Below are 23,581 nucleotides of genomic sequence, written 5' to 3'. Positions count from 1 at the left end.
GCTATGGTGGTCCCTTTTCTGTTTCTCGCAATGCGCTTTCCTTTAGTGTAGTGAACTCCGTGGCCTCCCTATTCTTGGACACTGATGGTGATAAGATTTTCTGGTACATAGAGAACATCTTGGAACTCTGTGACTTTTGTTTTTACATTGGGACTGGGACTGATCTAAATGACTAAATATTCTGTTAATCACTATGTATTATGAAGGAACTATACAAATAAAGGTTAATAAATATTGCAAGTTATTCAAATGCTTCAGTATCAACATCTGAGGAAGGTTGGGGAAGAATGAGCCTATGGGGAAGAGAGCTTATTATTCTCAAAGGAAACAAGTCACAAAAACCAATCTGGAGAATGAGCCCTAGCGCTCTGTAGTAACAGCTGTTTACCCCCCCCCTCGCAAGACACCCTGATTACTGCCCCTTGTATGGATCATATAGATCGGCTGGTGTAGGATGAAATATAACCTGTATAACTTTGTTGGTAGCCAGATCAGCGCCAGGAGACCATGTGCTTGGGATGGATACCGAAACAGAACCTGAAAAAAAAGAAAATTAATTTTACTATGTATGTATATTAAAAGAAAATGTTGTATATTAATATATACTGTACATATACAGCAACTATCTTTTGTATTTTTTATTATACATCTTTTCTTGATATTCTTGACTGCTTATTGTAACTTGTAGGTGACACTGTGACTAACTAATCTTCATACATAAATAACTAATATATTGTATAACCATAGGTGCTGAAACATGGGGGAGGGCAAGGGGGCGGCTGGCCCCCCCAAAAAATTTGAAAGGCGTCAGGGGCTGTGCTTTATAGCAATAGGCTGCATGGCCTGTGCACTACATGGAGGTGGAGAACGTGTAATTACACCTCCTTCTCTGTGCAGTACAGGGGCTGTGCAGCCTATTGCTATAAAGCACAACCCCTGACAGTCCACGGCTGCCGTTCCAGTCCCTGCCTCCTGCTGCTCCGGGGTCTATGCGCCAAGCAACAGGTAAGTTGGAGGGAGGGAGAAAGGGGGTGGATGGGGTACGGAGGGTCACCAAAATTATATTATATATTGCTCCCCAACATAAAATCGTTCCGACACCCCTGTATGTAACTAACATAGATAAGAAGCAGTGAGACACCCCACCAGTCTGTAAGTGTACTAAAGGGTTCTGGGTGAGCCATTGGGAGCCTAACATGGGGATGTACAATCATTTACAATGGGAATATATAAATGTTGTATATAAGAGCTAACTTAGCAAATTATTTCTTAACCTCTCTTCTGTCTCCAACTAGCAGAACTGTGAGAATTCCATGCCCAGAACCACAGAGATTGAGATAACTCACCTCTATGCCAGCTCTGTAATAGCTGACCACAAAGGTTATTTTCTATGTATTTATTTCTGAACAGCTATTTACATGAGATGTGCGGGTTCGGTTCTCAAAGAACCAACAACAACCTAAATAAGGGGTTCCGAGTAAAACAGAGTCCGAGTTCGGAATCCCTTTGGGGTACCAAGTCCAACCGAGTCATGGTTCGGATCGTCACGTGGTTCGAAACTTGGGTTTAAAAACTGAACTCTGGTTTTGGATTTCATGCTAACAGGTCTTATCCGATCCCTCTCTGGGGGAGCGTCCGGATAAGAAGCCTATAGGCTCCTATTAGGTGGGACGAAGCCTCCGAATGCAGCGTATTCCGGTGCTTAGTAAATCTGGAAAATGCGGTTTTACCGCATTTTCCCCTTTAGTACATCCCATTCCACATCTTGAAATATCTGTATTTAATGGTTTAAAGACAGACGTGAACATGTGTCGTTTCACATAAAAGTTAAACTTCTTGCCAATTCAACCCTGTTTCCCATGCGGCTGTTAAATGGCCAAAAGTTTCCAGATGATCAATGGCGTTCCCTTTCCGGGCCTCTGTTTGCTTTGTCAGTATTTTTTATACCTCAAAACAGCATTTTAACCTAAGATTGCCAGCTGTTCCCCTTTATTACCTAATCCTCTAAGGGCCAAGTTACTGCATAGTGGTCTCCAAATACAACCACTTCCAAGTTATGGTGAATTATTTCACTCACCCCAGGCCATGAACCAGCAAAGTAACAATCTATGCCAGAAACCTACAGGTGACACTGGTCTGCCATACCAAAGGCTTATTAGAAATGATATCAAGTGAAATATATATATAATGCATTGAAATACTTATTGAAATGATCACTGACTTACCAGATGTAGGACCATGTGTCCTGGATGTAGGCGCTGAGGAAGTCTTTTGTGTAGCTGCAAAATAAAAGGACAAATAGAGACTGATGGAAGCACTGCAATGGGAGCGCTAGTTGTCCCTTTACTCAGACCATCTCCATCTCACTGAGCTCAGCGACTGTATGGCTATGTAGCTATTTATTGGGTGCATGTTAACAGTCATGTAAGTTCCATACCTACAAACTGTCCCTATTTAGGCAGGGCAGTCCTGATAGGAGGGCTCTGTCCCGCTCGGGGCAGCTTAGTGGATTGGGCCACAAGGTTGGCAGTTATGTCCCATTCACTGCTGCTAGCAGCGCGTTTTTGCGATGGTGTCGCTTGCATGAAAATAGCGATGTAAGGGGAGGTGTGACCGTGCCCCTTTCTCACAGTGGTGTGCATGAGCTTGTCCTGAGTCCGCCAGGAGAGGAGTTGGGTGATATAACATAACAGATTACATTTCAACGCTTCCAGGGACAATACTGTAAAAATCAGGAAGAGCTGTCTGTCAGCCATCAGGGCCATTAAATAGAGGGGCAAGAAGGGCATTTAGCCCGCCATGAACCTTACAGTAATGGAGCCTGGCTAGGGGAAGATCTGAAATAGTGTAATAGTCCCGATGTTTAACAAGGGAATATCCTCTTTCAAAAGTATAATAAACCCTTAAACAGCAGGAATACCAATGGGGAATTACTGATCTCTTTGGAGAATTTGATGCATTCTGCATTTTGGATACTATAGAACATATTTTAGGACAGAGCAGAAAGTTACTATTATGTGAGGAGACATGAAGGCACGGTAGCATACTGTACTATTTCCCTGGGCGCACTGACACCAGCACAGTACGCAAACATAGGTGCCAATCGCTGGTGAAACAGCTATATAATCTCATCCCTGCTGTCACTCACTGTCGGGATTATGACTTCTGGGATAATTATCATTTTAAGTTACAGATGATCAACCGACAAAAGGCAGCATTGTCCTTGTAAACAAGCTCTTGTGAAACTTACAGATACAATATAATATGTACACTACTATATAAATTACAAACACACAAGAGAATTGTACATTATGGGGAAAGATTACTAAGCATCGCTTTTCAAAGATGCCATGTCTTCAGCAGTTTTGACCACTGTATTTAAAAAGTGACAATATTATTAAATGCAAAACCAAAAATATTGCCCTATAGTACTAGAGGGTAAAACCACAGATGACGCAGAAGCTTTGGAAAGCAAATTTACTCCCATATGCACAGTATCGGGGCTGCATTGTCTCACAGAGGATGTTCCTCCCTATGGATAGAATATATGTAGCGGCCTCTCCTGGATTCTCACATTTATCTACATTTGTATTCTGCTCACAGGCAGGGCTGTATATAAGGCAGGTGCTCTCCTAGAATGTAAAGCTGGTCATAACACCGGACCAACTTTCCTCCAACCTTCCAACTATTTGGTTGGTTGGAATTAAAATCTGTTACTGTATGGGAGCAAATGACAATCATCCTTTTGCCCCCAAACACCGGAAAATGGACAAAAACTGTTGTTCAGTCAAGTTGTTTAAATTAAACAGACTCAGCAGCAGTCTCCTCTCCTTCCCCTGCCCGATGTGCCCTGTGATGCTATACAGCGGCCAGCAGCAGTCTCCTCTCCTTCCCCTGCCCGATGTGCCCTGTGCTGCTATACAGCGGCCAGCAGCAGTCTCCTCTCCTTCCCCTGCCCGATGTGCCCTGTGATGCTATACAGCGGCCAGCAGCAGTCTCCTCTCCTTCCCCTGCCCGATGTGCCCTGTGATGCTATACAGCGGCCAGCAGCAGTCCCCTCTCATTCCCCTGCCCGATGTGCCCTGTGCTGCTATACAGCGGCCAGCAGCAGTCTCCTCTCCTTCCCCTGCCCGATGTGCCCTGTGATGCTATACAGCGGCCAGCAGCAGTCTCCTCTCCTTCCCCTGCCCGATGTGCCCTGTGCTGCTATACAGCGGCCAGCAGCAGTCCCCTCTCCTTCCCCTGCCCGATGTGCCCTGTGATGCTATACAGCGGCCAGCAGCAGTCCCCTCTCCTTCCCCTGCCCGATGTGCCCTGTGATGCTATACAGCGGCCAGCAGCAGTCTCCTCTCCTTCCCCTGCCCGATGTGCCCTGTGATGCTATACAGCGGCCAGCAGCAGTCCCCTCTCCTTCCCCTGCCCGATGTGCCCTGTGATGCTATACAGCGGCCAGCAGCAGTCTCCTCTCCTTCCCCTGCCCGATGTGCCCTGTGCTGCTATACAGCGGCCAGCAGCAGTCTCCTCTCCTTCCCCTGCCCGATGTGCCCTGTGCTGCTATACAGCGGCCAGCAGCAGTCTCCTCTCCTTCCCCTGCCCGATGTGCCCTGTGATGCTATACAGCAGCCAGCAGCAGTCTCCTCTCCTTCCCCTGCCCGATGTGCCCTGTGCTGCTATACAGCGGCCAGCAGTCCCCTCTCCTTCCCCTGCCCGATGTGCCCTGTGATGCTATACAGCGGCCAGCAGCAGTCTCCTCTCCTTCCCCTGCCCGATGTGCCCTGTGATGCTATACAGCGGCCAGCAGCAGTCTCCTCTCCTTCCCCTGCCCGATGTGCCCTGTGATGCTATACAGCGGCCAGCAGCAGTCCCCTCTCCTTCCCCTGCCCGATGTGCCCTGTGATGCTATACAGCGGCCAGCAGCAGTCCCCTCTCCTTCCCCTGCCCGATGTGCCCTGTGATGCTATACAGCGGCCAGCAGCAGTCTCCTCTCCTTCCCCTGCCCGATGTGCCCTGTGCTGCTATACAGCGGCCAGCAGCAGTCTCCTCTCCTTCCCCTGCCCGATGTGCCCTGTGATGCTATACAGCGGCCAGCAGCAGTCTCCTCTCCTTCCCCTGCCCGATGTGCCCTGTGATGCTATACAGCGGCCAGCAGCAGTCTCCTCTCCTTCCCCTGCCCGATGTGCCCTGTGCTGCTATACAGCGGCCAGCAGTCCCCTCTCATTCCCCTGCCCGATGTGCCCTGTGCTGCTATACAGCGGCCAGCAGCAGTCTCCTCTCCTTCCCCTGCCCGATGTGCCCTGTGATGCTATACAGCGGCCAGCAGCAGTCTCCTCTCCTTCCCCTGCCCGATGTGCCCTGTGATGCTATACAGCGGCCAGCAGCAGTCCCCTCTCATTCCCCTGCCCGATGTGCCCTGTGATGCTATACAGCGGCCAGCAGCAGTCTCCTCTCCTTCCCCTGCCCGATGTGCCCTGTGATGCTATACAGCGGCCAGCAGCAGTCCCCTCTCCTTCCCCTGCCCGATGTGCCCTGTGATGCTATACAGCGGCCAGCAGTCCCCTCTCATTCCCCTGCCCGATGTGCCCTGTGCTGCTATACAGCGGCCAGCAGCAGTCCCCTCTCATTCCCCTGCCCGATGTGCCCTGTGATGCTATACAGCGGCCAGCAGCAGTCTCCTCTCCTTCCCCTGCCCGATGTGCCCTGTGATGCTATACAGCGGCCAGCAGCAGTCTCCTCTCCTTCCCCTGCCCGATGTGCCCTGTGCTGCTATACAGCGGCCAGCAGTCCCCTCTCATTCCCCTGCCCGATGTGCCCTGTGCTGCTATACAGCGGCCAGCAGCAGTCTCCTCTCCTTCCCCTGCCCGATGTGCCCTGTGATGCTATACAGCGGCCAGCAGCAGTCTCCTCTCCTTCCCCTGCCCGATGTGCCCTGTGATGCTATACAGCGGCCAGCAGCAGTCCCCTCTCATTCCCCTGCCCGATGTGCCCTGTGATGCTATACAGCGGCCAGCAGCAGTCTCCTCTCCTTCCCCTGCCCGATGTGCCCTGTGATGCTATACAGCGGCCAGCAGCAGTCCCCTCTCCTTCCCCTGCCCGATGTGCCCTGTGATGCTATACAGCGGCCAGCAGCAGTCTCCTCTCCTTCCCCTGCCCGATGTGCCCTGTGATGCTATACAGCGGCCAGCAGCAGTCCCCTCTCCTTCCCCTGCCCGATGTGCCCTGTGATGCTATACAGCGGCCAGCAGCAGTCCCCTCTCCTTCCCCTGCCCGATGTGCCCTGTGATGCTATACAGCGGCCAGCAGCAGTCTCCTCTCCTTCCCCTGCCCGATGCGCCCTGTGATGCTATACAGCGGCCAGCAGCAGTCTCCTCTCATTCCCCTGCCCGATGCGCCCTGTGATGCTATACAGCGGCCAGCAGCAGTCTCCTCTCCTTCCCCTGCCCGATGTGCCCTGTGATGCTATACAGCGGCCAGCAGCAGTCCCCTCTCCTTCCCCTGCCCGATGTGCCCTGTGCTGCTATACAGCGGCCAGCAGCAGTCCCCTCTCCTTCCCCTGCCCGATGTGCCCTGTGATGCTATACAGCGGCCAGCAGCAGTCTCCTCTCCTTCCCCTGCCCGATGTGCCCTGTGCTGCTATACAGCGGCCAGCAGCAGTCTCCTCTCCTTCCCCTGCCCGATGTGCCCTGTGATGCTATACAGCGGCCAGCAGCAGTCTCCTCTCCTTCCCCTGCCCGATGTGCCCTGTGATGCTATACAGCGGCCAGCAGCAGTCTCCTCTCCTTCCCCTGCCCGATGTGCCCTGTGCTGCTATACAGCGGCCAGCAGTCCCCTCTCATTCCCCTGCCCGATGTGCCCTGTGCTGCTATACAGCGGCCAGCAGCAGTCTCCTCTCCTTCCCCTGCCCGATGTGCCCTGTGATGCTATACAGCGGCCAGCAGCAGTCTCCTCTCCTTCCCCTGCCCGATGTGCCCTGTGATGCTATACAGCGGCCAGCAGCAGTCCCCTCTCCTTCCCCTGCCCGATGTGCCCTGTGATGCTATACAGCGGCCAGCAGCAGTCTCCTCTCCTTCCCCTGCCCGATGTGCCCTGTGATGCTATACAGCGGCCAGCAGCAGTCCCCTCTCCTTCCCCTGCCCGATGTGCCCTGTGATGCTATACAGCGGCCAGCAGCAGTCTCCTCTCCTTCCCCTGCCCGATGCGCCCTGTGATGCTATACAGCGGCCAGCAGCAGTCTCCTCTCCTTCCCCTGCCCGATGCGCCCTGTGATGCTATACAGCGGCCAGCAGCAGTCCCCTCTCATTCCCCTGCCCGATGCGCCCTGTGATGCTATACAGCGGCCAGCAGCAGTCTCCTCTCCTTCCCCTGCCCGATGTGCCCTGTGATGCTATACAGCGGCCAGCAGCAGTCCCCTCTCCTTCCCCTGCCCGATGTGCCCTGTGATGCTATACAGCGGCCAGCAGCAGTCTCCTCTCCTTCCCCTGCCCGATGTGCCCTGTGATGCTATACAGCGGCCAGCAGCAGTCCCCTCTCCTTCCCCTGCCCGATGTGCCCTGTGATGCTATACAGCGGCCAGCAGCAGTCTCCTCTCCTTCCCCTGCCCGATGTGCCCTGTGCTGCTATACAGCGGCCAGCAGCAGTCTCCTCTCCTTCCCCTGCCCGATGCGCCCTGTGATGCTATACAGCGGCCAGCAGCAGTCTCCTCTCCTTCCCCTGCCCGATGCGCCCTGTGATGCTATACAGCGGCCAGCAGCAGTCCCCTCTCCTTCCCCTGCCCGATGCGCCCTGTGCTGCTATACAGCGGCCAGCAGCAGTCCCCTCTCCTTCCCCTGCCCGATGTGCCCTGTGATGCTATACAGCGGCCAGCAGCAGTCTCCTCTCCTTCCCCTGCCCGATGTGCCCTGTGCTGCTATACAGCGGCCAGCAGCAGTCTCCTCTCCTTCCCCTGCCCGATGTGCCCTGTGATGCTATACAGCGGCCAGCAGCAGTCTCCTCTCCTTCCCCTGCCCGATGTGCCCTGTGATGCTATACAGCGGCCAGCAGCAGTCTCCTCTCCTTCCCCTGCCCGATGTGCCCTGTGCTGCTATACAGCGGCCAGCAGTCCCCTCTCATTCCCCTGCCCGATGTGCCCTGTGCTGCTATACAGCGGCCAGCAGCAGTCTCCTCTCCTTCCCCTGCCCGATGTGCCCTGTGATGCTATACAGCGGCCAGCAGCAGTCTCCTCTCCTTCCCCTGCCCGATGTGCCCTGTGATGCTATACAGCGGCCAGCAGCAGTCCCCTCTCATTCCCCTGCCCGATGTGCCCTGTGATGCTATACAGCGGCCAGCAGCAGTCTCCTCTCCTTCCCCTGCCCGATGTGCCCTGTGATGCTATACAGCGGCCAGCAGCAGTCCCCTCTCCTTCCCCTGCCCGATGTGCCCTGTGATGCTATACAGCGGCCAGCAGCAGTCTCCTCTCCTTCCCCTGCCCGATGTGCCCTGTGATGCTATACAGCGGCCAGCAGCAGTCCCCTCTCATTCCCCTGCCCGATGTGCCCTGTGATGCTATACAGCGGCCAGCAGCAGTCTCCTCTCCTTCCCCTGCCCGATGTGCCCTGTGATGCTATACAGCGGCCAGCAGCAGTCCCCTCTCCTTCCCCTGCCCGATGTGCCCTGTGATGCTATACAGCGGCCAGCAGCAGTCTCCTCTCCTTCCCCTGCCCGATGTGCCCTGTGATGCTATACAGCGGCCAGCAGTCCCCTCTCATTCCCCTGCCCGATGTGCCCTGTGCTGCTATACAGCGGCCAGCAGCAGTCTCCTCTCCTTCCCCTGCCCGATGTGCCCTGTGATGCTATACAGCAGCCAGCAGCAGTCTCCTCTCCTTCCCCTGCCCGATGTGCCCTGTGATGCTATACAGCGGCCAGCAGCAGTCCCCTCTCCTTCCCCTGCCCGATGTGCCCTGTGATGCTATACAGCGGCCAGCAGCAGTCTCCTCTCCTTCCCCTGCCCGATGTGCCCTGTGATGCTATACAGCGGCCAGCAGCAGTCCCCTCTCCTTCCCCTGCCCGATGTGCCCTGTGATGCTATACAGCGGCCAGCAGCAGTCTCCTCTCCTTCCCCTGCCCGATGCGCCCTGTGATGCTATACAGCGGCCAGCAGCAGTCTCCTCTCCTTCCCCTGCCCGATGCGCCCTGTGATGCTATACAGCGGCCAGCAGCAGTCCCCTCTCATTCCCCTGCCCGATGCGCCCTGTGATGCTATACAGCGGCCAGCAGCAGTCTCCTCTCCTTCCCCTGCCCGATGTGCCCTGTGATGCTATACAGCGGCCAGCAGCAGTCCCCTCTCCTTCCCCTGCCCGATGTGCCCTGTGATGCTATACAGCGGCCAGCAGCAGTCTCCTCTCCTTCCCCTGCCCGATGTGCCCTGTGATGCTATACAGCGGCCAGCAGCAGTCCCCTCTCCTTCCCCTGCCCGATGTGCCCTGTGATGCTATACAGCGGCCAGCAGCAGTCTCCTCTCCTTCCCCTGCCCGATGCGCCCTGTGATGCTATACAGCGGCCAGCAGCAGTCTCCTCTCCTTCCCCTGCCCGATGCGCCCTGTGATGCTATACAGCGGCCAGCAGCAGTCCCCTCTCCTTCCCCTGCCCGATGCGCCCTGTGCTGCTATACAGCGGCCAGCAGCAGTCCCCTCTCCTTCCCCTGCCCGATGTGCCCTGTGATGCTATACAGCGGCCAGCAGCAGTCTCCTCTCCTTCCCCTGCCCGATGTGCCCTGTGCTGCTATACAGCGGCCAGCAGCAGTCTCCTCTCCTTCCCCTGCCCGATGTGCCCTGTGATGCTATACAGCGGCCAGCAGCAGTCTCCTCTCCTTCCCCTGCCCGATGTGCCCTGTGATGCTATACAGCGGCCAGCAGCAGTCTCCTCTCCTTCCCCTGCCCGATGTGCCCTGTGCTGCTATACAGCGGCCAGCAGTCCCCTCTCCTTCCCCTGCCCGATGTGCCCTGTGCTGCTATACAGCGGCCAGCAGCAGTCTCCTCTCCTTCCCCTGCCCGATGTGCCCTGTGATGCTATACAGCGGCCAGCAGCAGTCTCCTCTCCTTCCCCTGCCCGATGTGCCCTGTGATGCTATACAGCGGCCAGCAGCAGTCCCCTCTCATTCCCCTGCCCGATGTGCCCTGTGATGCTATACAGCGGCCAGCAGCAGTCTCCTCTCCTTCCCCTGCCCGATGTGCCCTGTGATGCTATACAGCGGCCAGCAGCAGTCCCCTCTCCTTCCCCTGCCCGATGTGCCCTGTGATGCTATACAGCGGCCAGCAGCAGTCTCCTCTCCTTCCCCTGCCCGATGTGCCCTGTGATGCTATACAGCGGCCAGCAGCAGTCCCCTCTCATTCCCCTGCCCGATGTGCCCTGTGATGCTATACAGCGGCCAGCAGCAGTCTCCTCTCCTTCCCCCTGCCCGATGTGCCCTGTGATGCTATACAGCGGCCAGCAGCAGTCCCCTCTCCTTCCCCTGCCCGATGTGCCCTGTGATGCTATACAGCGGCCAGCAGCAGTCTCCTCTCCTTCCCCTGCCCGATGTGCCCTGTGATGCTATACAGCAGCCAGCAGTAGTGGATAGAAAAGTAGTGTTACAGGTGGGGCTATTGCACTGATCCTCCCTTTTGGATCTGCCTGTGCCTCAGCACCAATGCAAAGAGGGCCACTGTACCCCTTAGCGTCTAATCCAGGCCCCCACCGGGCCCCTCCATCCGGTCCAGGTAAGTAGTACCCCCCCCCCCCCCCCTTCTCTCACCGCCCATGATCACACAATGAACTTATGATGGGCAGGACACTGTGTATATTTAGATATCAGACATAATTCGCTTTTAGTAAATAAATCTCCTTACAGGTACTGTTAGAATGATTGGTGCCTATTATATAACATGTTTATGCAAAGTTTTGCTTTAAGAAAAGAAATAGAATAGAGGGATCCTCACCTTCCCGTAGCCTCACATGAATCTGCTTTTTTTGGTCATTGAACCATCCTGTGATCTCCACACGGCAGCAGTAAGTTCCCCCATCTCCCTCGGTCACCCCAGTGATGGTCAGGGACACGTCCCCCTGTGCTATGTTCCCCAGTAACTGGTATCTGTCAGATCTTCTCCAGGTCACTCTGCTGCCATCTGTCTGTATGATCACAGTGTTACATCCTGATGATGGACAGCTGCCTCGTCCCCAGCACATGGAGGTCACCCCGTCACTGACAAGATATGTGCAGGGTAATGTCACTGTACCATTCACCGATCCTGTCACATGTTCTTCTGCTGCTGACAGTCCTGCATAAGCAAAACACACATAATTAACATGTAATGGACAGTAAACCACCAACACAGCTCTTCCCTGTCTCTTGGATGTATGATTCAGTGTATAATTCATTTGTAGGATATTTAATATTATATAAAGATCTTTTAATTGAACTCTCTTAGTTTAAGTACAAATATATGAGAGTATCAATTTACAATATAGTCTCCTGTCTTTTGATTATTATCCTACAAGTGGGTAATTTTCCTTAAGGTGTCCATATATTTTAGGTCACTATCACTCCAAAATTGCATCTATTTATTACCAGTTATTTATATAGCGCACACATATTCCGCAGCACTTTACAGAGAATATCTTACCTTTCTGTCCCTGCCCCAGTGGAGCTTACAATCTACATTCCCTACCACATGCTCATACACATACACACTATGGTAAATTTTGTGGGGAGCCACTTAACCTACCAGTATATTTTTGGAGTGTGGGAGGAAACCGGAGTATCCAGAGGAAACCCACACAAGCATAGGGAGAATATACAAACTCCACACAGGGCCATAGTGGGAATCAAACCCATGACCTCAGTGCTGTGAGGCAGTAACGCTAACCATTACACCGTCTGTCTATGGACAGTCCAATTATTATTTAGTTCCATTTAGTAGGTATGCATATGTAGATAATATAATGTTATCGATATAGCAAGTTAGATATACAAAACTCTCTTATCCGCATATCCACAACGCGACATTACTGAGCGATTGAACAATTATGACATCGTAATTGTGCAATCGCTCAGTAATCGGGCATAAATCATGCAAATTAATGTCGGAAATTACCAGTGATGCGCGCTCCTGCTGGTAATTTCCGACATCAATCATCGCCCGAACATGCTGGTCAATCTGCCGATAACGACAGATTGCCCATGTTCGGGAATGATTGATGTGCCTACACTGAACGACTGAACATTCAGTGTAGGCACAGCACAGACTGTGAAACGACTGCACGATTACAATGTTGTAGTGGTGCAGTCGTATTTTGGTCTGCTAGTGGATGTGCTACTTAAGCTTATTAGTAAGGCAACATATATGAGAGTATCAGAGGAATAATGTCCTCTTTATAGTAAATTATAACAAGTTCAAATACATACACTCTAATACCCCTTACACAAGAACCAACCCGTGTTACTGTGCAGTGTTGGGCCAGGTTGAAATAAGCCTGGTTGAGCTTATTTCAACCCTGGTAACGAGCAGGGTTGAACACGGGTTCAACCCGGCTCGCAGTGCAGTGTGAACGGGGTAACGACTCGGGTCCCTTTCACAGCATAGCAAGGGCTGGCACATGGAGTTGATCTCGTCTCCAAGCGCAGGCTCGGTACGTGATGGCAGTGATGTAATTGACCCGGCAATAAGCCGGGTCGGCCAGTCTGAAAGGTGGTGTCTGCCTGGTCGCACCCAAGAGGGGCGCGTGAACATAAAGCTAGGTGCGACCCGGCATTGCACTGTGAAAGGGGCATTAGCTTGTTCTCAAAGCAAATTATATGAGAGTGTTGGAGGTATAGTATCCTCTCTTCATAAATTATATTGTTCAGTATGGGAGATTATAGAGTAGCATCATATACAATATTTGTATGCAGTTAAGAGCACTTTCATTAATTACTAGTATCTGGCTCTGAGATTAACTGCTGCTATATAATTCCGTCACGCTGAGCGCGGGGATTTCTCTCAGAAAAAGTCAGGGTTACAATGTACTGTATCTCTTTTTGACAAGATTTTTAGAGTTACTATTAAAAGTTAAATCTTAATATTGCACCCGATACAGATCTATTTTCCTCTTTTTTGTTTTGAAATTAGGGCTGGATTCAGAGCCGCCTGCTAGCGCTGTGTGTTCGCAAGCGGCCCGATGGTCTGCGTACGCGCATGCGCACACCTTGTTCTGCGCGTGCGCGAACTACACAGTGCATTCGCAACCCTCTAGTTCGCCCAGCAAAACCAGCCCAGTGTAATGAGTGACAGGAGAGGCCATTTGTGGGTGGTAACAGGGGCAGGACACTAATAACGGGGGGGTTGGAGATGTGAACGCAGGCATGCCTGGGTGTTTCAACGCCGTTTCAGAGGCATGCATAATTAACAGGCAGCGTCATAGTACATGTCACTTGCAATTTTTTTACACTGATTTCCTCACAAAGCTTGCGGTAGGGTAAAGCACTGCGTTCACATCCGATGGTGCTCGATGTACCAATGTTTTAATACACTTCCTGGAGATGATGTGTGCTGGTGGGCGGCTCTGCCTGTGCGATTGGGCGTACGCTCACACAAAGTGGCAGCTCGCTAAGACATGGTGGGCGTGCTTATGCCTTGGCGAGCGATCGCTTCCCATGGCGTCACTATGAAAAATTTGTATACGCATCTAGCAAGCATACGCAGATAGCGATTGGCTCTGAAGCAGGCCCTTTGTGTATTATTATCTATGAGCCTGATACACACATGGACGGATTTGTAGAGCGGCATACAAGCGGCTGTGCAAATCCGTCCATTTCAGATGCAACTGCAGAAGGAGATGTCAGACGGGATGTAGTTATGTGAATGCCGGATAATCCCGAAGCCGGAATCCAGGATGACGCATGCCCAAACGGGGTAAGTCCAGGGCGCCCATCCTGTAAGCCTCGGGGAGGGTTAGGTTTAGGGCACTTAGCGGGGTTAGCGTTAGGTTTTTGGGGGGAGAGGTTAGGGATAGGCACCCCCCTGGGAGGGTTCAGTTTAGGAAGCGGTAAGGGGGGGTTAGGGATAGACACCCCCGGGGGGATTTAGGGTTAGGCACCCCCAGGAGGGTTAGGTTTAGGGTGCGGGGCGGGGGGTTGGGCACCCCAGGGGGAGGTTAGGGTTAGACACTAGGGGGGGAGGTTAGGGTTAGGCACCACTAAGGGAGTGTTAGGGGGGGACAGGGGAGGTTAGGATACTTACCTGCCTCTGTCGAGATTTTCATCCCGTCGGGCAGCCGCCGGCATTTCAATCTCATTCCGTGTCAAACACCTCCGTGTTGCATTTCCAAACCCAGCACTGCGACCGACATCGCAGGCTGGGATCACCATTGTTACCATCGCCACCAATGGCCACAATGGTTGCTCCTGTGGTCAGGCTGCAGGAGCTGAATCCGGTCCTGCGTCCACTGATGTGGTTCTGGTGTCTCGCATTAGGGCTACTCAGATGGCCGAATATGGAATTGCATGTGACGGCCGCTGCGTCAATGTACGCACATGTTTGGATCTGTGAAGCCACGGGTGGCCGTCTCAATACACTTCCAGCTGCCTACAGCATTAGCATTTTTTCGCACAGCAGCTGCCAATGTATTATGCTGGCCATACACTAGTACCACCAGCATAAGATAAGATTCATCTTAGAACTCCCCGGCAGCTCCCTGGCAATCCTGGTCGCACGATTGACACACGATGTACATGCGATCTCACGATACGATCGATCTGCAGTTTAGGAGGGAAGGTCATTGAAAGAACACACACTTCTTCAAAATGTCACTGAAATGACGCTGGTCGGACGCACGATGCATCGCATGCACAAATACACGGCACGATCTGCATACGATTACCATAGATAATATGGGCTGCACATCTGATCATACGATAAGCTTTAAGAGCGGCGGGAGCGCGCATCGGATTGTATCCTACCTAAATACTACACGATTTCCACACGATTCATTGTACGACGCATCGAAAATAGGACAATCAGCCCTAAATCCTGCTAGTGTATGGCCAGCAGTAGTGTACATCCCTGAATCAGGGCTCTTGTGCACCCTTCTCACACACCTTAGGGCCTGTATCGGAAATGGATGCAATGCCAAAGTTTACGTAGTTGAGCAATTATCGGCGATCATTAACTTCCTGCAGAGTTATTGAAAGTCACAGAGCGATTTAGGAGCTAACAGGAAAGTGGCGGCAAAAGTGCAGGCGTGTCGCTAACGCTTTCAGGGCGTGGCGGAGACTGCAAGACTGCAATTGCGATCCCATATGCAGAAAAGATAGCTCCGGCCATTCTGCACATCTATAGAAGTACTCCGAAGGCCGATCAACGACTGATCTGAGACCGAAGATGCTTTTTGTACGCAGTTGCTTGGATTTGCAAAATTACTGGTGGACATCTCAATATAAATCTAGGCGTCTGCGACATTTGCATAGTTTTGCACAGCTGCAGTAGCGGCAGCGTTAGCGCCCATTTCTGAATCGGACCCTTAATGCGGATCTAATGGAAATTTGAGCCTACAATAAGTACAGTATTTTACCTCCCCCTTTCCCAGAGGTGTCTACGGGTCTCTTGACACCTGGGACCTCATTCAGAGTCTCTGAATGAGGGCGGCCGCTTTTTTTTTTTTAGCCGGCCTCCTGGCCGCTCGCTAAGCTGTGGGTGACCACCCACAGCTTTTGCGAGCGGCCAGGTGATGGGCACGATTATCGCAACCATCGGGCTTGCGACAAGACCCTTGTGGTAGGGTCTCATCTGCCGCAAGCCCCAGTGAGCTTCCTGCTCAAATAGAGCAGAAAGTTCACTACTGAGTTCATCACGAGTGATGTCAGTAGGACCGCCCACAAACGGCAGGCGTTCCTTCAGGAACGGCTCCGTTTGACCAGCCACCCCCCCCTCCCCGCCTACAAAATTGGGCGAGCTGTCAATCAACATCAACAGCCGCCCCGTTTGTAGTGAGTCTCGGAGTCCCGGCGTGTGCGCAGTGCCCCACCATCGACCCGCTTGCGAGCGCATAGCACTTGCGAGCGGGTCTGAATGAGGTCCCTGGTGCGCACTCTGGCACGCCCAGCCAAACAGGGGGCCTGGTCTAAACAGAGGGGCGTGGCCTCGTGGGGAATCCTGATAACATCACTCTAGGGGCAGCCCAGCATCACCGGAGATGCTGGGCTTCTCCTGGAGACTGGGCAGTCTGCACTGTCAGTGCCTCTTATATGACAGGAGCCGGGTGCTGCAGGAGAATGTACAGTGCGGCACCTGGCTCCTGTCACCGCAGAGCATACTTCTCTACTTTTTTATTCTTCCTCCCTGGGAGAAGCCCGGGGAGGAGAAGCAGGTGGGCGGTGAAGGGGGCGGTGCTGGACTTTTTTTCATTCTTTTTTTTTTGTGTGTGATTAAGCCCTACCCCCTCACGGTAAATTGCAGTGAATAATGCATATTTAAATAGGGGACGAGGCCAAAGGATGAAATTCTTGTAGAATCGCCTCATTAAGCTCCGCTCCCTACTCTGGGACCGCGATCTCAGTGAATATTCTCCCCATTTCACTAGGAAGTGGGCAAGATGAGGGAGAGGTGGCTACCCTTCTGGGGGTGTGGGGGGTTAACTGAAAAATCGGGAACTTCTGGGAGAGTAGGCAAGCATGCTGCAAGGGAGCCGGCATTTTAGTGTCACTCCCTCCGAGGGTGATACCCAGGTGCGGCACGCACCTTCTTCATGAAGCCACAGTCCTCTCCCCCTTATGTGTTACTGCCTCACTCTGTATGGTTGATGTGTGACCTTCTGCACTGTGTAACTATTAGCTCATCAGTACAATGTGCTGTTTGTTGTTTATATTTTTGTTCAGTTGCTTTATTTCTATGCAGTGTTCCTCATTATGTATGACAGGGGGGCTCTTTTATCTCAGCATTGTATTAAGCACTGGCAACTGGTCTTGATATTGCAATATTGGTTACAGTTTAAATAAAAGCCTTTATGCTCAATCAAATACTGGGCCAGCTTCAGATATGCACAGTATTGTACAGCCACCATAAAACTAATAAGCTAATGCCTGCAGGAGGCGTCTGAGAGAAAAAATAGTCTCCAGCCGGCATCGCAGATCTGAGTGCTGCATCCGAAGACACAGCATCGTATCAACATCGCGACAATTGGTCGCAATAATTACAGCATCGGCCCTCTGTGTAAGCTGAAGCTTAGTCAGACTGCCGCCTCCTGCTGGCGACACCCGCTCTCCACCCCCCAAAAAGCCGCAGCATGCCAGTCATGCTGCAACTTGGGGGCACTGTGCAGGGCCGTAGATGGCTGTGCCGGGCCCAGGTAATGTTGGGGAGCATGGCATAATGCCACACCTACTTACAGAAAAAAAATGCCCTCAGCAAGGAGCTAATCCATGGAGGGAATCAGTGTGCACTGGGCTAGGCAGACACAGGGCGGGATGTAGCAACCTGAGCAATGCAGTCACACCCCCAACATGCGGGTTTGACCGCATTTCTCATATGCACCAAGCCCCAGAATGCTATGCACTCTTGGGCTTGGTTGCGGTGGGTAACGCCATCTTCCTGATGTTACCCATAGAAGCCTATGGGCTTCTATTGGGAGAGTGCTGTGAGAGGGATCCAATTGGATCCCTCCCAGCACCCCCCGCGGTGCGTGAGTCCTTCTGCGCATGCGCAGAAGGATGCCAGAAGGTCTTCTGTGTCATAGACCCGGTAGTCTCTCCATCGCAAAGGGCTGCTCTTACCGAGAGAGTGGTCCTTTGCAGTGCTGGTCATGCATACCGGCGTACCAACGCCGGCATGCATGTGAAGGGTGGTGGGATGCACCATATCCCGTCTGCGATGCGTTATGCATCCCGCCCATAGGCTGATGCCACTGACAGGTAATGGAGGGGGGCGGATGGGCAGCGGCGGCCCCTCTATTAAGCCCATGTAATTAGCACCCGCTTTTCTTCCGTATAAGCAACTCTGTCACTTCATGCTAACACGCAGTTAGGTCCAAATACCATACTCTATAACACAGCAGCCAAACACTACCTCTTTAACATTATTGTTGCTCAATAATTCCATTTCCTTAAATATTGTGAGAACCAGTTGTCCAAAAACAATGTGGTTATTATAAAATGAAAGCGATTTCTAAAAATGTTAAGATTAGGGATGAGCGGGTTTGGTTCCCTGAGAACCGAACCCACCTGAACTTTGGGGATCCGAGTCAGATCCGAATTGGCTGGGGTTTTCCCGCCTGACTCGGATCTGAAAACGAGGCAAAACGTCATCATCCCGCTGTCAGATTCTTGCAGGTTTTGGATTCTATAAAGGTTCCGCGATCGCCACCATTTTTCAATCCGGCTGTGGAGAGTGAAGAGGGAGTGAGCTGGGACCAGTGCTGTGCTGTAGCTGATGCTGTGCATAGGGACTGGCTACTGTTGTCACTCAGGGGCTGGCTGCTTAATGTCCATACAGGGGCTGGCTGGCTGTTGTCTCTAGCAGGGCTGGCTGGCTGTTATCCTGTCCATAAGGGCTGGCTGTTGTCCTATCCATAAGGACTGGCTGGCTGTTGTCCTGTCCATAGGGGCTGGCTGTTGTCCTGTCCATAAGGGCTGGCTGTTGTCCTGCCCATAAGGGCTGGCTGGATGTTGTCCATAGAGGCTGGCTGTTCTGCTGTGTTGTCCAGGGGGCGCTCTGTCCTTCAGGAGTGCTCTTCACCCACCCCCAGTGTGAAAAAACAAACAAACATTTTTTTTGTGTGCGCCTGTTAGCCACACCTGTCATCGGCGTAGGTGTGCAAGGGTGCTGTGCTGCTGTCTGTCAAGGGGCTGCTGCCCCAAAAACCAAACATTTCTTTGGTATGTGTGTGTTAGCCTTCCACACCACGAGTGAAAAAATAAAAACTATTTTTTTGTGTGTACACCACCAGTAGGAAAATAAATAGCCACACTTGTCATCAGTGTAGGTGCACAGGGGTGCTGTGCTGCTGTCTGTCAAGGGGCTGCTGCCTCTTTCAGGGGTTCACCCACAGTGTGCAAAAAAACCAACAATTTTTTGATATGTGCGTGTTAGCCTGCCACACCATCAGTGAAAAAATAAAAACAATTTTTTGGTTGTGTGCGTTAGCCACAACCGAGCTGCAGTATAATTGCTTGGTGACACTGCTGTAAGACCGCAGTGAGTATGGAGGACAGTCACATGACAGGAGAACAGGATCCACACACCAGTCTTGTAGCTGTCGGCAGCAGTCACGATGACGATGCAAGGCCGTCAACGTTATCAAGGCCGATGCACCAGGGCTTACGTCAGGCCATGTAAAAAAAAATCAACTTTTACCTTGATAAAGAAAAAAAAAGCTAAAGCTAAGTTAGCTTTAGAGCAGGGCTGGGGAACCTTTTTTCTGTTGAGGGCCATTTTGATATATATAACATCATTCTCGGGCCCGGTGCAGGCCGCGGTCCCTCAATGTACCGTCACATGGGGCGGGGCCACAATCGCCGTTGATTACAGCAATACCCAGAGCATCCTGAGGATGCTCCTAGGAGCTGTAAGAGCAGCGGTGTGACTGTCAGAAGCGTCCTAAGGAAGCTCCAGGCGGCACTGCTGCATAGATTCTGGCTGCAGGTTGTCATTCTAGGCACCCTGCTAGCCAGATGAAGCTAGCAGAAAAAAGCTCCGAAGGCCAGACCAAATGATTCCCCGGGCCTTATATGGCCCCCAGCCCTGAGGTTCCCCATCCCTGCTTTAGAGAAACAAAAAATTGGCAATATGCCATTCACTACACAAAGTGGCAAGGAAAGGATAAGGCATTGGCCTGGATTTATGATGACTGATGGGTCTAATGATAATTTAAGCCCCTCTGCTTTTAGGAGAGGTACAAATTTTTTTTTAATTGTTAAGACGAGTAAGACACCGGAACCAACTGTGTGCTCTGAAAAATTACAAATCCCTGAGAAGAGTCCAAGTGTGTCCACGGGTGCCGTGTGTGAGCCTGACCTTTCTGATACTGTACTTCAAGAGGATCCTCCTTCCACCATTTGTGTGCCTTCTGACGTAGAAATGGATGCTTCTGCGGAATTGCACGAGGAGGATGAGGAGGATATTTATCTAGTTGGCGATAACAACAAGGATGATGAGGATGTTAATGATGGTGAGGATGTTGATGGCGAGGATGTTTGTGTAAAAACTGTAAATCAGGAAACAGTTGTTGCCCATTGTGGGAAAAATCCCATTGTTGCCATGCCTGGGCAAAGGACCAAAAAATCCACTTCCATTGTTTGGAATTATTTCCACCCAAATCCGGACAACCTTTGCCAAGCCATTTGTAACCATTGGCAAGTAACAGTGAGTAGAGGTAAGGACCTTAACCATATTCTAACCTCCTCCCTGTTACGTCAATTGCAACTCATTCATCAAATTAGAATGGGTATTTCAAATTCTAAAACTTTGGGGACAAAAAAACAAACAATCAGTCCAGTGTCACCTAGCTGCTCCCTTCTATCTGGATCCAAGCACCTGCAATTTCCACCACCAACAACTGCATCATCATCAACATCCTCATTCGTGATCAGAAGTAGTCCTGCTGCATCCAATTTCATAAGCATGACTGACTCCTCTCCTATCCGTGATTCCTCAGAAGGATCCTTGAGTGCTACGTCTGTTGCTGCTGCTGGGGGTGGATCTTCATCCCAGAAAGGGACCAAGAAGACTACTACTAGTAGGAATTTAAAAAAAACAATTGACTATTAAACAGTCCTTTGATAGAGGAGGTAAGTATAACAGCTGTCACCCAGTTTCACAGTGGATCACTGACGCCATGATGGCTGTGTTAGTATTAGATGGTGAAATAATAAAACATGAGGATGATAGTGTGGAGGAAGTGCAAAAGGAGGATGAGGGGGAAATTTGTGTCCTACCTGACGTTGATGAGGAGGATTTGGTTTGCATAAATCAGCCACTAGTGGCAGCAGTTCTTGCTAATGATAAAAAGAAAAGCCACGTCTTGTGTGTGGAATTATTTTAATCTAAATTCTGAAAACAGTTGTGAAGGCATCTGTTCCATTTGCAAAGCCAAAGTTAGCAGAGGAAGGGACGTTAACCATCTAGGCACCTCCTCCCTGTTACGTTATTTGCAGCGAGTTCATGCAATTTGTTTAAGAAAATTATAATCATTTGAAAAATTAATAACAAGCAGTCCAGCATCAGCTACCAGCAGTTTGGACCAGCACATGCAATCTCCACCGTTAATGGAAGGTAGTCCTTCCAAAAATTTTTCTTTGGGGGCCCAAACAAACCAAGGAGTTCAGCCACAAAAGTGTCAGTCCTAGTCGCTAAAGTGCTTGGTTCAGTGGCGTAACTTCATCCCAGATTCCCGGAGGCAAGTTATAATTTGGTGCCCCCCCCCCGTCACAGTCGCTGGGACTGTAATGTATACAGACAGGCTATAGATAGACTAAGGAAGCAGCTGATTGACTGGCAAAGAGCTCCCCACTAGCGTATGGTGGCTTTTCAGGTGCCGGGAAGGGGTGCCATGTATTGGGTGGCCATGACGGTACACTCTGGGTACATAGTTGCAGTCCTAAGTGGGGTGAATATGTTGTGGACAATGGAGAAGGTGCCCCTTCAGAGCTGGAGCCTGGCGGCAGGTGCCTCCATTGTCTCCCATAGTTCTGCCCCTGGCTTGGTTTGTTAAACTGTGCATGTCCTTTTTAATATCCCACATAAGAGTGGGTGGGAGGGACAATTCCCTCTTGCACCTCTTTTCTTTACATTTTGCACAATTCGGGGTATTGCCGACTGTCATTATTATAGTTTATTAAACTGCCATCCTGTCTGCCACTGCTGTGTGGCAATGTTTCATAGATGTCCTATATATTTTAAATATAAATTGTGGGTTAACAAATTAACCCCTTATAGGGCACTACCACAAGATTATATCAAAAACAAGCCCTATTGTATCTACAATTATGTAAGCAGCAACCTACTGAGTACCTCTAGAATACTCCAGCAAGTGCAACAACATGAAAATAAGGTAGAATGAATTTCCACCACAAGGTGCATATTACATTTATTGAACACGATTGTATATTTTAATAAATTGATTTTATTTACAATAATAATAAATCTCTTAAAACTGTATATATATTAGGGGTAAGCGGGTTCGGTTCTACTCGGTTCCGTTCGGTTTTAAAAACTGAATCTTATTGGCTATCCAATACTCATGACAGCTGATAGCCAATAAGATTCGGTTTTTAAATCCGAACGGAACCGAGTAGAACCGAATCCGCTCACCCCTAATTTTATATATATATATATATATATAGAAAGAAGTCCAATAAGCGCAACAGTCTCTATTAGAATGTGTCCAGAATTTAGTCAATTGTATCAAGTCAAGCGCAGCTTCATCCCAGTCTCCAGCCACGGAGCATAAGATTCCAGAGATATGCAAACAAAGGGAGTGCGCACTCGTAAGTAATAAGTAACAAACGTTTTACTGCACAACATATGCTCACATACATTGAAGTTTAAAAAGTTGATCTTAGCTGCAAATCAGTCTGATTCCACCATGTCTCAGGATACAGCCCGATCAAGACGCCCGCTCTGGCACACAGCAGGTAACATCCAGTACGTCCACGTCACAGGCCACGCCCAACGCGTTTCGTCACTATTGACTTCAATGATCGGGCTGTATCCTGAGACATGGTGGAATAAGACTGATTTGCAGCTAAGATCAACTTTTTAAACTTCAATGTATGTGAGCATATGTTGTGCAGTAAAACGTTTGTTACTTATTATTTACGAGTGCGCTCTCCCTTTGTTTGCATATATATATATATATATATATATAAAAATTAAATAAAAAAAACACAATTAATGCATATTAATATAAACATTCATTAGAAAAAACAGATGATTTACAAAACAAGCCTCCAAAATAATCAGTTGAAGATAATCTTCTTTAAAAATGCCAATAAATAGTGGTTAGTCTTAATGGAGATATTAATAATAAAAGATATTAATCCAGGTAACTGACACAGGAATATATCCAGTAAGAATGTACCCTCAGTTAGGGTTAATTACTGGTCCCAGATTATAAATCTTATCAGTATATAAGTCTTATGTGGGGCCAATGTGTTTATTTTCCCTGTGCAGGGGCCCATAGTGTGCGTGTGTGCGTGTTTTGATTTTCTTATTCCTTTGGGGCATATTTTTTCATACAAGATAATTGTATTGGGGAAGGGGGGCGTCCAAAAATTCTGGTGCGAGCAAACCTGGGGCGAGCTCAGGGAGGACAGAAACCTCCCGTGGAGCAGAAGGGCATGCATTGGTCATTCTACACACGAGAGTTACCTTGTGATGCAGCCATCTTGGGTACACTACATGGGGTACAATATGGAAAATGACTAACAAGATACCCACTGCATAAATTATTCCATGTGTAATTTATTGCAGCATACTGGGGCTTTCTGCATAGGTTACGGTGGGCACTTCGTATAAGTGTGATATACAGTGGGGAACCACAGAACAGAAGGGAAACAAGTCAAAATCAGAACATAGGGAAGGGATGATACAAAAGGGGGCAA

At 50.8% G+C, this 23,581-nt stretch overlaps 1 protein-coding gene across 4 annotated transcripts in view; it reads right to left on the bottom strand.

The window, feature by feature from the left end:
• Nucleotides 1-23,581, bottom strand: part of LOC148517700 (T-cell immunoglobulin and mucin domain-containing protein 4-like) — a 106,476-nt gene that overhangs the window by 13,507 nt on the left and 69,388 nt on the right. For all 4 annotated transcript variants that reach the window (XM_088478365.1, XM_088478362.1, XM_088478363.1 and 1 more), the window contains exons 2-4: nt 10,950-11,288; nt 2,226-2,279; nt 467-537 (exon numbers count right to left, since the gene is read on the bottom strand). In XM_088478365.1, coding sequence (XP_088334491.1) covers nt 467-537; nt 2,226-2,279; nt 10,950-11,196 — 372 coding nt within the window. In that variant the 5' untranslated portion in view covers nt 11,197-11,288. The remainder of the gene's footprint in view (nt 1-466; nt 538-2,225; nt 2,280-10,949; nt 11,289-23,581) is intronic.

The sequence above is a fragment of the Taudactylus pleione genome, unplaced genomic scaffold (assembly GCF_031769625.1).
Source record: "Taudactylus pleione unplaced genomic scaffold, aTauple2 ptg000212l, whole genome shotgun sequence".
Classification (NCBI taxonomy): Eukaryota; Metazoa; Chordata; class Amphibia; order Anura; family Myobatrachidae; genus Taudactylus; species Taudactylus pleione.
This window is presented reverse-complemented; position numbering and strand designations above follow the sequence as displayed.